This window comes from Ursus arctos, unplaced genomic scaffold (assembly GCF_023065955.2).
Source record: "Ursus arctos isolate Adak ecotype North America unplaced genomic scaffold, UrsArc2.0 scaffold_10, whole genome shotgun sequence".
Classification (NCBI taxonomy): Eukaryota; Metazoa; Chordata; class Mammalia; order Carnivora; family Ursidae; genus Ursus; species Ursus arctos.
The window spans coordinates 69286648-69303378 of NW_026622764.1; the positions used below are offsets into that span (position 1 = coordinate 69286648).

General features: G+C 54.5%; 1 protein-coding gene across 3 annotated transcripts in view; it reads right to left on the bottom strand.

Moving 5' to 3' along the window:
* Positions 1 to 5688: 5688 nt before the first annotated feature.
* The window catches only part of MTUS2 (microtubule associated scaffold protein 2), a 553081-nt gene continuing 542038 nt past the window's right edge, over positions 5689 to 16731 (bottom strand). For all 3 annotated transcript variants that reach the window (XM_057309483.1, XM_057309482.1, XM_026493067.4), the window contains 4 exons: positions 14483 to 14581; positions 13297 to 13416; positions 10429 to 10526; positions 5689 to 6297 (listed from right to left, as the gene is read on the bottom strand). In XM_057309483.1, coding sequence (XP_057165466.1) covers positions 6084 to 6297; positions 10429 to 10526; positions 13297 to 13416; positions 14483 to 14581 — 531 coding nt within the window. In that variant the 3' untranslated portion in view covers positions 5689 to 6083. The remainder of the gene's footprint in view (positions 6298 to 10428; positions 10527 to 13296; positions 13417 to 14482; positions 14582 to 16731) is intronic.

A 16731-nucleotide genomic window follows, 5' to 3' on the forward strand; every position in this document is an offset into this window, starting at 1 on the left:
ACCCTCATTCCAAGGACCAGCACTTCAGCCAGGGATCCCCCCAGCCCTCATTTCGGAGCCTCCTGCTATCTCCCCGCCTCCCACTCCTTCCAGACTTGGCTCGAGTTGGGGGAGTTGGGGCGGGGACGTGTTCGCGCTCAGGTCGCTCCGGGCCAAGGGCCTGAGGCTGCTCCTTTGCCGAAGCACTTGGGGGCCGTGCAGCCAGACTGCCTCGGACCACGCACACCTTAGGGTGCCAGGGAGGGTGGGGCGGGGATAGGCCTGTAGCTGGTCCAGTAACTGCCTCTCCCCCATTCGCCCCTGGAGGAAGGAAGCGTTTCCTTGCACCGGAGGCAGATTCAGCCCCGTGGTCTTAACTCTCAGACGCTACCAAGCAGTGATTTGGTGACCGCGCTGGGAACTGTTGGCCGCAGAAGACAAGGCCCAGCCTGGGCGTGTCCTCAGCGGACACCCGGTCCTAGGAGGGCAGGGCTGGGGAGCTGAGGCCGGCTTCGCACCCGCTGTACAGGGGTAGACTCTGTCCGCAACCCCCACCCCCGCCCCCGCCCCTCTCTCCTGTCCGTCCGTCACTCGGGCCACAGAGCTTGCGTGGCGTGCAGCGTCCCCATTCCGCAGCAGCCGGGGTGCACCTTGTGGCCGGGGCCGCGGGCTGGCAGGAGGCCCCTCTGTCGCCCCCCAGGCAGACCCCCGCGAGCAAGCTCTCCCTTAGAGGTTCTGCCGACAGCTTGCAGGCGTTGGCGAGCGCTGGGCGCGGTCGCGGCCCCGGGGAGTGGCCACGCGGGCAGGTCGCGTCCCGCCCTGAGCGCACCTCGGCGAGAGCGGGGCCGAGCCCCGTTCCCGCGGCGCCGCAGCGCCACCTAGCGGTCAGCACGGCGCGGGCACCCCGAGGAGCCCCCCAGCCCCGTCTCGGCCATTTCTTAGCGAACCCTGAGCCCCCGTCACGCGAGTCCAGTCGGGAGGCCTGATGGGGAGCCACCTGGAGCAAGCTGTCCCTCGCAGTTTGGTTATGAAACCCTTCTGGGGAATCAAAGCTGCCCCCGAACAGCTTGTCATCGGCAGCCCCGAAGAATCCTCCGGAACTCACCAGGCTCTACAGCCTGGGGGACTGCAGCTGCCTCTTCCAGCCCAGCCTTGCACAACCATCAAACAGAGCCAGGACGGCTGGGACGCCAACTGTGGGTAATCCTGTCCGCCCCTCTTCAAAAGGGAACAGTTTCATTTTACCAAACTCTGGCTGCCCACTGAGCCGTAAACGCTGCTATTGAATCAAGTGCAGTGTGAGTCAAGGCCCAGTGAATAACACAGACGCCGCTGTTGCTAATGAAGGCCCTTCTCTGGCCAACTCGGTCGGCGCCTGATCCCGGCGGCTCAGGCCTGGGCTGGGGAAGAGAGACCTTATGCAGGTTGGACTTTCCCGTGGATGCTTTGAGGTTTTGCTCCTTGAAACAACGAAGTTACCGAGTGCCTGCGCTCTACAGTTGTGGCAGGGGAGGGGGGACTGCAGCACGGCCCCAGCACATTAATTTGGGGGCAGTTAAAACAAGAAACCAGGGCAGACAGCAGCAGCTGTGTGGGGACAGCTTGCTCGGGGTCTGGGAGTGGGTGTCCCCAGCCCGCTACCCTGGGCAGGAGGCACGGGGCACCAGGGGGGCCCTTGGGTGCACTGCAGCAGGGTGGTCCCAGCTTTGAGCCGCCGCCATCCCATCCCCGCCAGGCGCTGGCACTGGCGCTGGCGCCACTTGGAGAGGTGAGTGAGGCAAATGGGCCTGCCCCTCCTGAGCGCCTCTTCCCTCCATGCTGAGGGGGAGAACGAGCTTGGTGTCCGGAAACCCCAGCTGTCCTGTTTGTTTCAGGAAGTGTGAGAGAAACGACCTGTTTTTAAAAGAAAAGATTTAGCAAATTGAAGTGAATGAGCTCCCTTTGTCTTCACCACCAGGACAGCCTACCAGCCTTTGGTGGTGGTTTGGTTTAAGTACTGGGGCCCAAACTCTCCAGTGGGCAGGACTCTGACTCTTGAGGACCACGGATGTGGTCCCCGAGTCGTTGCTTGCTGTCCCACATTGATGCTGCCCGAGGCGGCCACACCAGCCTCGTCTGGTCGAGGTCTCCCGCTTCGAGGTCTCTACCTGCCCTTCACTGCTCCGCCACCGCCTTCTGGATTCCAGGAGCCACATCGCCCTTGAGGGGGTGGTGGGCCGTGCCAGGGTCCTTGGCCCACAGGAGGCGACGGAGTGAGTCGCCCTCACAGATCCCCCAGCCTGCTGCCAGTCAGCTGTGGGAAGGCCGCTGCCGACGGGAGGGAGCCAGCGCTGGCCTCTCTTCCCACACGGGCCAGCCGGCGAGTCCCCAGTCTGCACTTTCGTGAAGTGGCGGTGCTGACGTGTGCCTGGTTTACCTCAGGTGCAGGGGGAAGGACAATGGACAGCGGTTGTTACAAAAGCAGAGGGCCCAAGGCACCCCGAAAGAAACAAACGGTTTGGGACAGCTTGACAAGGTTTGGTAGGTGGACGAGGATTAAGACCATGAACCCGTAGGTAGTCATCAGCAACCACCTGGAGGCGCGGGTGACTCGGGGGGAGCTGTGGTGTTCGTCTCAGGTCCTGAAGTGACTCGTGGTTTATCACTTGCAAGAGGTCTCTCGTTCAGCAACTGTTCGGGAGGGCAGGGGTCTCTCTAGAGTAGCTGCCACTCCCGTATGCCCTGCAAAACCACCACGGGGAGCTGGCCGACCCAGGGGTCTCCCTTGCAACCCCAGGAAGGGACAGGCCCATGTGGACACTGCGGGGGTCAGGCTGGCCAACCTGAGGCAGGTGAGGGGTGGGGGCAGGTGCTTTCAGGTAGAAACGGGTGTCCTGGCTGCGCTTGGGCGGGTTATAGGGAGAGCTACAGAGCTCTCTGGGGTCCTGGTTGGGGGAAAAAGCTCATGATAAGGAACTGCTTGATGGTGGCCCTTGTCGCTTGAGAGAAAGGTCTGTGATGATCCAGATAAAACTGATGGGATTTAGGACACATCAAGCTGTCTTTGGGGTGGAAACATACAACTGTTTAGGTCTGATTTTGAAATCAAGGGTGAGGGGACCGTACTCAATCTTTTGTGTCCTTTTCCAACCGACTGTAGCCCACCCCAGCCTACCGAAGATGGCCTCGCCGAGCAGAGCCTCTGAGCTGCCTGAGCTCAGGGCAGGGCTGCTGGGGATCTGGGCTGGAAGACAGCTGCGGGGGCCCCTGGACCTGCTGTGTCTGGGGAGAGGGGGTCTCAGTGACAATCGGCTGACCATGGCACATGCACAAAGGGAACGCAGCCTGCAAATCACCTCCCTGCCTCCCTGCCTCGGATCCCCAGCCTCAATTTCCTGAAGCCTGAGAGGGCCAGGCCGACAGGTACATCAAGTGCATATCACAGAAGGTCCCTCAAGTTCGTTTTAATATGCTTCAAACACAAATATGCAACACAGAAACTGTAGGGGCCAGATAAATAATGGGTGACCCCATTCAAAGAATCAAGTGTGCCAGCCCGTCAGCCCCTCCCCTCCCCTGATACCACCCCCCTCCCGGAATCTCATCCAGCGTGTGGTGGGCAGGGGTGGGTGCAGGGCTCAGACATGTCTCCCAAACACCAGGAAGAGGCTGGTGAGGTTTGGTGGGTCCGAGGCGGGTGGGGAGGCTGCAGCATTGGTACGCGGAAACCACTCCAGCCCGGAGGTGGGCGGCCGGGAGACTTCCATGTCGAGAGAGGTCCGGGTCCTAGTGGCGTGTGGCGGGGGGGGGGGGGGGGGGGGCGGGGGCAGGACAGCTGCCGTCCCCCATGTTTCAGGATAGGAGCAACACGTGAGGGGTGTCCATGACGAGGGCACGAAGCCAGGGCAACGTGGGAATTAGCTCAAGTGCCCAAGGGCGGGGCAGGTGAGGGCAAAGCTTTTGTCCACCTAGTGAGGGGTTACTTAGTTCTAACATCACTACGACTTTGCATGGGCTAACACGCTGTAGCACGTCCTAACGTAACACTGACATCTGTATTGCTGTGTAACTGCATTTAGCAGGTGTCCTTATGGAAGCAGTTCCTAACGGGCAGAGCAGAGCTCCGGCCGAATGACTGTTTTTGCAGGCGGTGCCTGCTAATAGAATAAATAATGGTGTGTTTAGTCAACGTGGCATGATCTACTCTAACGGAATGCCCAACTCAATTATCACAACATCATGCAGAGCCGCGAAAGGAAAAAAGACATGTTTCTTCAATGGGGATCTACCGTGTATGTCCCGAGGGCGGGCAAAGACCCTTGGAGGTTTGCTAGAAGTGAGATGTACCTGAGGCTGGCAAGCCCAGCCTTGACTCACTCAAGGAACACAGACCAGGCCTGTGCCGAGCAGGCAGGGCCCCGGGCATGGTGGCCCCTTCTGCGGGCATTTCTTCCTGGCTCCATGGCTCTGGCACACGGAGCAACCCTGCGTGAGTCTGCTTGCCTCAGACAGGCTCGGAGGCAGCCCTGTGCTCAGGACCATTCTGCGGGGCCATGGGGAGAAAGTGCAGGGTCTTTGTCACAAACAGGAAACAAAGGCATCGTTATTGTCACCATGCCAACTGTTGAAACTACGTCTTTCTTTGTGGGTCATGCTCCTACTATTCCACAGCACTACAGGGAGAGCATTCATTCACACTCTATGTCTACCATTGCCGGGACAAATGCCAGTCCAGGAGCCAGGGACCGCTGGCTGCTGTTCCACCGGGCTCCTCTGCTTGGAAGAACCTCTGGGCCTAAGAAGGGACCGCTGTCGGCTGTGGTACTGCTTGGTCATCGGGCAGAAAATACGCCTGGCTTTTGGGGGAGGTCACATGATGGTTGAGCACAGCTTGGAACTCATCCCCCACGACGGAAGAGTCGGTGTTCTGGAAGGCCCTGCTAGAACCCCTGAGCCATCTCAACGTACAGGGATGGGGTTGTGTGATAGAACCAAACTGATGGGGGATTGGTTGCCTATGAAATGGGGGGCCTGAGGGTCGTCTTTCAGTGGGTTGACCATTTAGAGAATCCCATCAGAGCACACCACATGGACGTCAGAGGACCCTTTCCTACTCTGTGCTCCGTCAAAATACAGATCCTATCAGCAATTTGCCTTCTGGAGGACGGAGCGCGGATGGTCTTGGCCAACTCCAAGGTCATCCTCACCCTCACGCCAGAAGGTCATGCTCCTCCATATTTTCCCGAGGGTGCAGCAGCTGAATGATGGATTCCAAGATGCCACTTAGGAAAAAAGCAAAACTTGTGTTTACAAGACTGTAGGTGATTCACTGTCATGAGTGTCATCTGCAAAACTGCTAAACCCCTCAGGGTTTCCCACTGCTATCCCTTCGGCACTCACGACAGGAGTATTAATAATTAAAACCTGCGAATGGAATAATAGTGACCTCACATCATGTGGACTAAGAAGCTGACTGTTCCAAAGGCAGTTAGCGTTCACAAGTCGCTGGTGTTTGTGCTGGAGTACCACTTGGTGGTAGGTTGAAAGGCGCTTCTTCTCTGTATCTTTTTTTTTTTTTCCTTTTTCTATTTTGGGTAGAAATATTCCTGGGAAGCTAGATAGAAATGCATTTTCATATCCCAATAATTCTTAGGCACAAGTTAGAAAACTGCTGACCTTCACCAAAATATGTCAGCACTTCATGTTATAAAAAATGCAATTCAGAACCGCTGCATGTGTATATACGTGTATCTAAATACACACACATATCGGAGCAGTACACAATGATTATTCAATGGATATTCAAAACGGAGCTATTTGTAACTAACCTGAAATTCTGCAGTGAAAGTTCATTGCTCGAGAACAGCTGGAGTTTCTTTCTTTCTTTTGGCTCTACCTACGGTCACACGTTTGCACATCAGACACTACCGTTTACACTTTCCTAAGTGCCGACACCAGGACAGTCTTATATGAGGATCAGAAGAGGACTCTGCTTAGGATGCGGCTATGCAGCTACTGAGCATGCGCGCAGGGCCCGCCGCGGGCCGGCTCCTGCTCATGACTCGGTCCGGTGGAAGCACTGGCTGGACGGGAGCCACGGCTCCCGCGGGCTGCGTGGTGCGGCGTCATCTGGGCGTTGTGCTGACTCTGGCGGGAGAGGAGGGCCCCGAGGAGGAGCCCCGGTAAACAGGGGACGTGGGGGAGAGTTTAACGGGGCTGGTTGGGTCCCCCGTTTGGAGCTTCCAAAGCAGCTCTTCGTTGGTTCGGCTCAATCTCTTCTTCTCCTGGGTTTCTTTCTCGACATATTCCTGGAGATTAGCATTTTCCTCCGACAGTTGTCTGCATGGGGAGAACAAGACACAGTCAGGTAGCAATCACGCCGGGAGGCATTAGCGTGAGATTGGCCAGGCCAGTGGGCTCGGGGCCAGGGAGGCGGCGGTAGCCGCCTGCGGGAGGACAGGGACAAGTGGGACCATGGTGACCAAGAACCATGGGCTGAAACGCAACTTCCACTTGTCCCATGGACACATCTGTTCCCAATCGGCTCCCAGTCCCTCTGCCCCGTCGGGGGAGGCGCTAGTCGTCCACTGGACAGGGCAAATACTGAAGGCAGAAGAGGAAACGAGGGAAGTGGGAGCTGGGTAAGTGTGCCTCCCAGGAGGCCCAGAGATGGTGGCGATCAACGGAAGGACAGCACAGGGACAGTGCCGTCAGCCTCGGGACCCTCCTGCCCCCCTGCCCCTGGCTTGGGTCCCCTGCTGCAAATGCTGATCTGTGCATCTGCCCACCTGCTGGATGGGGAGCCCTCGGGGACAGGGACTCCTAGAACCTTCTTCTTTGAATCCACAGGGTCCAGCCTGGTGTCTGGCACATAACAGACGCTCAGTTAACCTTTGCCGAGAAGGGTTGCTAAATGAGAACTGAATCCCGGCATCCTCTGCCGTCTGTCATGAGGTGTTGAGTTGCCCGCGTTGCTGCATTTTTATACATGACGGCTTGTGTGAGGAACTGAGAGGGAGAAGTCCACGTGCATTTCGTGGCTGGATGGCCTTAGCCCGGGAAGCCAGCTCACTTGGATAAGCCTGGACTTGCTTTTGGACCAGGGGGCCTCTGTGATTTCCAGCGGAGGCATGGGTGGCTCTGGCTCCCCCTGAAGCCCCAGCAGTGTCTCCCATGAGCCTCTGGGGTGGGAACTGCCAGCACCCCGAGTTCAGTTGCGGAGGCAACGTGTGTCAAGGTGTGCAAGTAGATGTGTGTGACCTGGGAGGGGGGTGCGCACAAGAGCGTGCATGCATGCGAGGGAGCGTGACTGTGCAAGTCGGGAGTGTGTGCACGAGTGTGCACGTGTGTGACAGGAAGCACAAGTGTGTGTGTGCGTATGCATGTGCACAAGTGTGGACCCAATAAGGAGTACAGTTGAGTAGGGCCAGGGCTCAGGCACGGGTCTCACGCAGAGGGCTCTGTCCTCTTGGACGAAATGCACGCTTGCCTCATTTTGTTACGCTGCGCTTTGCAGATACTGTGTTTTCTCTAAGTTGAAGGTGTGTGCCGGCCCTCGGGAGAGCATGGCTATCGGCACCAAGTTTCCAACAGCATTTGCTCACTTCACGTCTCTGTGTCGCATTTTGATAATTTTTGCAGTATTTCAACCTCTTCATTATTATTATATTTGCTATGCTGATCTGTGATCATCTTTGATGTTACTACCGTAATTATTTTGGGGTGCCACGACCTGCACCCATATAAGATCGCAAACTTAACCAATTAACGTGTGTGTTCTGACTGCTCCATCGACCAGGCTTTCCCCAGCGCTCTCCCTCTCCTGGATGCCTCCCAATTTCCCGGGACACAACAATATTGACGTAAGACCAGTGAATAACCCTACACTGGTCTCTAAGTGTCTAAGTGAAAGGAAGAGTTGTACGTCTCTCACTTCACACCAAAAGCTTAGGGAGGAAGGCACGTTGAGAGCCTCGATAGGCTGAGAGCTGGGGCCTCTTGTGCCAAACAGGCAGCCAACGCGTGAGTGCAAAGGAAAGGCTCTTGAAGGACATTGAAAGTGCTGCTCCAGTGGGCACACAAATTAGAAAGTGAGACAGCCTTCCTGCCGGTGTGGAGAAAGTTCGAGTGGTCTGGCCAGGAGATCAAACCAGCCCCAGCATCCCCTTAAGCTGAAGCCTAACCCAGAGCAAGGCCCTAACTCTGTCATTCTGTGAGGGCTGCGAGAGGTGAGGAAGCGGCAGAAGGAAAGTCTGAGGCTGGCAGAGGTCGGTCCACGAGGTGTAAGGAGAGAAGTCAGCTCCGTAACATGAGGTTCAGGGTGAAGCAGCAAGTGCTGGTGGAGAAGCTCCAGCAAGTTCCCCAGGAAGTCCAGCTACCATAGTAATGACGGGCTACACGCAACAACAGGTTTTCAGTGTAGACGAGACAGCCTTCTACTGGAAGATGCCACAGAGGACTTTCAAAGCTGGAGAGAAAAAGTCAGTGCCTGGCTTCCAAGCTTCTGTCTTGTCAGGAGCTAATGCAGCCGGCGACTTCAGTCGAAGCCAGTGCTCACTGACCATTCCGAAAATCCTAGGGCCCGTCAGAAGGACGCTAAACCCACTCTGCCTGTGCTCTATAAATGGAACCACAAAGCCTGGATGACAGCACATCTGTTTACAACATGGTGTACTGAATATGTGAAGCCCACTGTTGAGACCTACTTCTCAGAAAAAATGATTCCTATCAAAATATTACTGCTCACTGACAATGCACCCGGTCACCCAAGAGCTCTGACAGATGAACGCTGTTTTCATACCTGCTGACACAATATCCATTCTGCAGCCCCTGGATCAGGGAATAATTTTGACCTTCAAGGCTTATTCTCTGAGAAATACATTTTGTGAGCCTATCGCTGCCATAGAGAGTGATTCCTCTGATGGATCTGGGCAAAGTAAACTGAAAACCTTCTGGAAAGGATTCACCATTCTAGATGCCATTAAGAACATTCCTGATTCAGGGGAAGAGGTCAAAATATCCACATTCACGGGAGTTTGGAAAAAGTAGGTTCCACCCTCCCAGAGGACTTGGAGGGGCTCAGGGCATCGGTGAAGGCGGTCACTGCAGAGGTGGTGGAAACAGCAAGAGAACTGGGGTTGGAAGTGGGTCTTGAAGACGGGACTGCAGTGCTGCGATCTCATGATCAGACGTGAATGGATGAGAAGCTGCTTCTTGTGGATGAGCAAAGAAAGTGGTTGCTTGAGATGGAATGCGTTCCTGGTGGAGAAGCTGTGAAGATTGTTGCAATGACCACAGAGGATTTAGAATCTTCCATCAACCTAGCTGATAAAGCAGCAGCAGGGTTCGAGAGGACTGATTCTAGTTTTGAAAGTTCTACTGTGGGTAAAATGCTACCAAACAGCATCACACACTACAGAGGAGTAGTTTGTGAAAGGAAGAGTCCCTCGGTGTAGCACACTTCGTTGTTGTTTTAAGAAACTGGCACAGACACCCCAGCCTTCAGCAACCCCCACTCTGATCAGTCAGCAGCCATCGACGGTGAACCAGGACCCTCCACCGGCAAGAAGATGACAACTCGCAAGAAGATGACAAGTTTAGATGATGGTTGGCATTTTTTAGCAATTGAGTATTTTTAAAGTAAGGTATGTACATTGCTGTTGTAGACATAATGGTATTTCACACTTAGTAGACGTAACTTTCAGATGTACCGGGAAACCATTCATTTGGGAAAAATTCCTTGGGTTGCTTCACTGCGATACTTGCTTTGTTGCTATGGTCTGGAACTGAAACCACAGTGGCTCCGAGGCCTGCCTGTAAGCTCCAGCTGGCGGATCAAGCCCAAACCCTGCTTTACTCCACTCTGACAGCAGCGGGGGGGACCCCGCATCCTTCCTTGAAGGTTGGAGCCCCGCAGAGCAGGGGACGGAGATGGGAATGGTGTAACTCCAAGGAGCTGCCCTGGGCTGCGTGGTTTCACTGGCTTGGTCACTCCCTGCCATCCTCACGGCCATGGCCAGGCTGGCCCAGGACCACAGCTTGCAGCCGAGGGTCCTAGCTGGCTCTGCGCCGGGGAGCTAAGGGAGCGCAGGCTCCGCTCTTGTGGTTTTTCTCTTTCACCCGGGAATACCCAGCGGGCGGCCCTCTCCAAACTCCCCTGAAATAACCCCCTCCATCCCGCAGCCGTACTGGAGACCTCTGCCGCACACTTCTGCCAATTTTACTCATCTCTCCCAAGGCGGGGACCACTGTTATGCAGAACCGGGCACAGGCCCGGTGGTCCCAGCGGCCTGTTTTAGTCTTCTCTTCCTATGCGACATGCCAAGAGCCCGTGTGGGAAGCCTCACAGCTCAGAGGAATGAGATAAAGTGGACGCTGGGACAAAAAGACAACCCTCCAAGGAGCTCAAGAGCAAAGCCACTTTGTAGGTGACACGTGCTTTGTTAAGCTCAGACACCCAGGCCCACCTACCTTGTGACAACGGTGTTCTGGTCAATCCTTGCTTTGAGGTCTTCATTCTGCTGCTGGAGAACTTGGATCTTTTCTTCTAGGATAATGTTCTTTTCCGCCTGCAAAGGATGCAGTGTTAAGAGGTTCTCAGCAAGGCCCTGACGAAGGTAGAAGACCAGTGGCCTTGGCTTCAGAGTTTTGGAGGATTATCAAGAACAGTGCTTTGCAGAGCACCTGGGTGGCTCAGTGGGTCAGGAGTCCAACTCTTGATTTTGGCTCAGGGCATGAGCCCAGGGTCCTGAGATGGAGCCCTGTGTCGGGGTCCACACAGTCATTGCAGAGTCTGCTTGCCCCTCTCCTGCTCATGGATGCACAAGCCACCTCGCTCTCAAATAATTAAATAAATAAATCAAATAAATAAATGAAATAAATAAAGAAAATCTTTAAAAAAAAAACCAGTGCTTTGCAAATTGCAGTTTGCAATGCATTCATGGGTTGTAAAATAAAGTTAGAGAGATGTGAGTAGCATTTCTTTTTTTAAACAAAATAAAACACAACAGAAAATACCAGAGCGCCCTATATGTAGTAAAAGTATATTGTTATTCATATTTTAGATATAAATGTGTTTTATATATATTATACGTGTGTGTGTATACATCAGGTTCCTGTGTAGAATACACTTTTTTTTAAGATATTTATTTATTTGAGAGAGACAGCGAGAGAGAGAGCGAGCACAAGCAGGGGGAGGGGCAGAGGCAGAGGGAGAAGCGACTCCCCGCTGAGCAGGGAGCCCATGTGGGGTTTGATCCCAGGACCCTGGGGTCATGACCTGAGCTGAAGGCAGATGCTTAACCGACTGAGCCACCCAGGAGGCCCTAGAATACAGTCCTTACAGCGCGTGCCCCTGCAGCCAGAGATAAGCTGTCGGAGGTAAGTGAACACCATCAGGGCCTAGTTTGGCTGATGGGCCCCCTGGTTCTTCCTGACGGTCAACTGCACTGCATCGGCGTCCCTGGCCCTGGCGTGTATGCACAATGTGACATGCTGAATTAATGGATGGATAGAAATAGAAATAATGTGGACACATTTTTTTTTTTTCCTTCTGAAGGTATGGACAGCCAGGAACCCAAAGCCTGAGACGGGCTTGGTACGGGATCCGAAAATAACATTTTCCATGCTTGTTACTCCCTTGCAATTTATGCTGTTTTCTCTGTGTGTCCCTTAGGGCCTTGCAGAAGTACAGTTGCATTCTAAGATAAATTCAGAAATAAATTATTTTTTGAAGAGAAAATGACAAATTGACTGTTGGGTTGTCAGTCTTGGAGGAAAACTGTCACCCTTCCATGCCTAGGACTAGGAGTCAGAGCCAAAGGGCAGGGCTCTGTCCCACAAACTTCCCTACAGCCTTCATCTTTGCTCCCAGGAAATGGGAAGTGATTACATTGGTTCTTTATGCCTGAAAAGGTTTCTGGAAGGGGAGTCATGCATGGCTGCAGACTGCCTGGAACATGGCTAAAAACAGCCAAATAAGCCCTGAAGTTCGTGGGTGACCAGATGGCTCAGCCTGGAGGACAGGGTCGTTGGTCCCTGTGTGGGCCCAGTGGGGAGGCCAGGGCTCTGACCTTGCTGGGAAGCTCTGGGCTGCTGGGACGTGCCACATGGGCACCGCGGCCCAGGATACCGGTTACCGACAGCCACACTGCAGTCTGTCCCCGTCCTACCTGCCGAGCACCTGCAGTATGAGAGTCCGCAAGGGCAAAGGTGCTTGTCGAAGAGAGGACACGACACCCAATACAACATGTGCGGCTAGACCAGCTCCTGGCTTGGGAAAACCAACTCAAGGGATATTTCAGACCCAAGCAGGGAACTCTACATGGTAGATGAGATGATCAATGACTGAGATGGCGAGTTCAAGATCTGCTGGCTGGATGAAGGCAGGATACAAACGTCTCCGTGTTGGGGGCACGTCCATGGTACCGAGGAAAAACTCTGGGAAGTGTTCACAGCGCTTGGAAATATATTCTAATTTTCTTATTTTTGTTTATCTTACAATTTCTTATAATGCATGTCTTTTCTTTTAATAGCATCAACGTTTGATTGTAAATATAACAGAACCAAAGGAAAAAGTCTGTCTGAGACCCTTAGGCCAACTTCCGCATCAAGATGGTGTCTCCTTGGAAGCACGCTGCTCTGCTACCAGCTTAGGACAACTATCTCCCGCTCTAGCCCTTGCAGGACCCTTTGTGCCTGCAGGGGAGAGGAGGGAGCTGGGGGATGCTCTATTTCCCCAAAGGGGCGCCTTTGCTAGTTCTGCGGAAGCCGGGTTGAAGGGGAAGCAGAGGGTTATGAGAGCAGGCACGGGAGCCCTGGGCCTGGAGTCCCATCCATGAATCAATGGGCTCTGGGTTAACTACGCTCTCTGCCTAGGCCTCCACCTGCATCTGAAACAATGGAAGGAGCCTCTGGGCGGTACCTGCTCTGGTGGATTGCTGTCGGGGGTTAAAGAACCACCACAGGTAAAAAGTGCTTTGCGCAGTGCCCAGCACACACCTCAGTGGCGCTCCATTGATGCTGGCTCACCATCCGTCCCCCGCAGGGAGGAGGGAGGAAGCAGCCGTCCCCCAGGGGAGCAGTGATGGATGGGGGAAGGAGTCAGGGAGTCAGGAGGGCTCCCCAGTTTTGCAAAACGAGGCCACCTGGGATTCCTTATCAGAATTCCTGGCTTCCTAAGAAAGGTCATGAGACTCAGCCAGGGCACTTTCTGCTCTGGTGTAAGCAACGGACAGGGAAGGGCCCACCCTCTGGGTGCAGGGAATGAAGACATCCGTGATGACAGGAAGGCATATTGTTCGGCTTCCTGGGGCTGTCCTAGGAGGCAGGCCGACTCACCAGTTTTTCCAGCTCAATAATCTTCTTTTCCTGCTGGTGTATTTGCTGATTCTTCATCTCTAACACCTGCTTCAGACTCTTCATGTCTTCTTCCAAGTGCTGATAGGGAGCCAGGGCAATCTACAACGGCAGAGGGCAAGAGCTACTTACCAGGGCTCCCAGCAAAGCCCTGTATTCACCAGCGCCATGATTCAGCTAAAGGTAGCCTCTGTAACAAGGTTCCCAGTAGGCACTGGAGCGTGAGTAGGAGCCCACCCACAGCCCTCCCTGAAAGAGATGCTCACTGGTTTCCCACTGGAAATGCTACAAGACATCCAGCTCCCTGGGGAACACGAGAGGTAAAGCCATCACCCACTGAAAAGTCTGGATGCTGGGATGGCTGGATGCTACCAGCCTGTCCCCCAAAGGGAGCTCCTGGGGTAAAAAGAGTAAATTCAACATTGGCTTTTAACATTGACCCAGACTGCTTGATTCAACAGACCAGTTGGGATTTACAGGTCTCCCCTGTGCCCATGCAGAGAGTTCGGCGGGGGGGTTGGGTGGGTGGGTGAATCCTTGCCTAGGAAATGAGCAAAGTGGTTTAAAAAGCAGAAAAGGCACTTTAGAAAAAGAAATGCTACGGTAAGGTTGCCAGATGTAACAACAACAACAACAAAATATAGGACATTGAGTTTGAATTCCAGATAAGCAACCTTTTTAAATATAAGTTTTACATGGGATATACTGATACTAAAAAATTCACTTATTTTTAATTCAAATTTAACTGGGTGTCGTGTATTTTATCTGGCAATCCTCCATCAGTGGGAAGGAATTTTGCCAGCTTTTCTGGAAAACACTGCCCTCCCCCTCCAAAGGCAGGCGTGAGTGAGAACTCCCGTGCCAGCCTCACCCGAAGCTGGGGGAGAACGGGGGAAGGCGGGTCCCAGCCAGGGTGGAGAGCTCCCAGGCTGTGTGGGTCACAGGAGCTTGGGGACAGTGGCTGGGGAGCAGTGTGCAATCTGGCAAGGAGAACATGTCACTGGAGAAACCCGCAGCTGTCATCTGTGTCAGGAGAGCAGTGCCAACAGGGACATGTCCTGGCCAGCTGTCACTCCCACACAGAGGTCCCATGTCCGGGGGAGACTGCCGAGGTGACTCCCAGGGTGAGGCTCCGGTGGGAGCCGCGGGGCCTGGGGAGCATGACTACCTCCAGCTGCTCTTCAGTGTTCTTCCTCAGAGCCTCCTCAAAGCGTCTCGCTCGGTCCCGAAGAGACTGGCTCTGGAAGGTCAGCGTGTCTACCTGGTCCTGCAAGGATGACAAGAAGCCCAGCTCGGTCCACTGCAGACATGGCGGCCTGGGCAGCTGTGAAGAGAGGGCCACCCCACCTGGCCCGCTCTTTGCAAGGTCCAGGGTCACAGGATGAGAGGCTGCTTGGATTGCCTGTCCCACGGTTGTCACCAAGAGGGGTCACGTGGTGTTTACGCCACGCATAAAGCGCCCTGACACTATGTGGAAGAACTCAGAGCAGGCGGCTCGACTTCAGAGCGCCTCCCGACGTGAGTACGCCACCCTTCCTCTCCAAAGCAGCAGCTCGTTGGCGGGAGGCCTCAAATAATGCAGTGTGGGACCTCACAGAGGCAGACTGTCAGCAGAGGGAGGTGTCTAGTCCCCGACTTTAGGAAGAACGATATACCCATCTCAGAGAAGAACTGTCCTCATTTATAAACCATCGAACCATCCTTGACTTCCCTCTCTGCCTGAGACCCCTCCTCCTACCACCACACACACTAATTTTGGGGTCAAGGATTTAGTCCTGCCAATTCCACCTGCTTAATGTCCCTGGAATCCTCGAACCCTCCTGGTCCCTCTCCCTCTACCTGAAGTTTAGCCCCACTGCTGCTTTTTCCTGGGCCTGGGTTATAACTCTTCTGCCCTCATGCTGGAGTCAGGGGGAGCTTTCTCCAGTGCAAACCTGAACCCGTCACCCCCTCTGTGTAAAACCCCACTGGCATCAAGATGAAGCGCATATCTCACACGGTGATCTCCTGATCAGCCTCTCCTGTCTCCCAGCTCAGTTTGCACTGCGCCCACCCCCCACTTTACGTTCCAGCTCTCTCCCCAGCACCGCCTCCACTGGCCAGCTCCCTCTCCTTCTCCGCTCGTTCCCGGCCTCCTCTCGGCCTTTCCGGGCCTCAGGGCTGGACTACACGTCCCTGGTGTGAGCTGCCGTGGGAGCTGAGTCTTTTCTCCCATGTAGACCCTGTGCCCAGCTAGACCAGTGCTGGCCCCCGGCACACACCAGCCGTGGGGCAGCTCTCCGTGTGCAGGCTGAGAAGATGACGGTGTGTCTCAGGAGGAACCACCTCTGCCCCTTCCCCGGCTGTCAGGGCAGACGCAAGCCCAGCAACGCCTGAACACCGCAGGCGAGCGGAGGATGCCGGGCAGCGGGCTGTCTCTCGTTGCTCAGGCACAGCGAGAGACGGTGCCTCCTTCTGCAGAGTATCCCAACGTGCTCCGCCCGATGACACCATTTCTGTGACATTAAAATGAAGGGCCTAGGGTCTCCCCAGGAACTCTTCTGGCAAGAGAAACGGCTTCACCCCCTTCATGTGAAGAGCTAGGTGTTGTAAATTCTGGAATCCCACATAAAAACACTGGCACGTATGACGTGCTGGCTTGCCTGTTTTCTCCATCTCACCAGAGGACCCTGTTTTCCAAACCATCTTTGGCAGGTTCCTTTTCCTCTTTCTTTTTGTTTCCAGTTACCTCCAATTTCATTTTTAAGAAAAAAAAAAGCCCCCCCCCAGCGCCATTAAATGCAAGTGCTGGCGCATTAGGGGGACAGAGTTGTCCGTGGGAGTCTGCACGCACAGGAGCTGGGGAAGGTAAATCCCAGCCCAGGGCGACCCCGGCCGGGGTCCAGCACGCAGTCACTGCGCGGTGCCGCCGCCTTCCAGAACGTGCCTACAAATGGCTGTACCGCTACATGGCTCCTACACCAAACTCGTCCGCGCTGTCAGAGGAAGCATTTCTTTCAAGTCTCTCCTCCTCCATTGAAAAGCAAAACAATGAAAGTCGCATCAGGCAAATGCCACCTAGGATGGATCTAAAATGTCAAACTGTGTTTTTTCTGCCTTATTCGCTATTACTCAAAACAGATTCATAGGCACACAACGGTGCCACAGCAGTCAGACAGAATGGACTGTTTTTCCACTTGGGTTGGCTCCTTTGAGTCAAGCCGAGAGGCAGAAAGGCCCAGCTGGTGACCCGGCACAGCATGGGCCACTCAGGAATTAACCAATGGCATGACAGTCGTGGTAGTAAATGTAACAGCACTTGAAACTATTATCACGGCAACAGCTGCCGCTTGTTAGCGTCCGCCATGAGCCAACCTAGTGCTGTGCACGTTACACCATTATTTCCCCTCATCCGCTCACGCCCTGAGGAAGGTATTG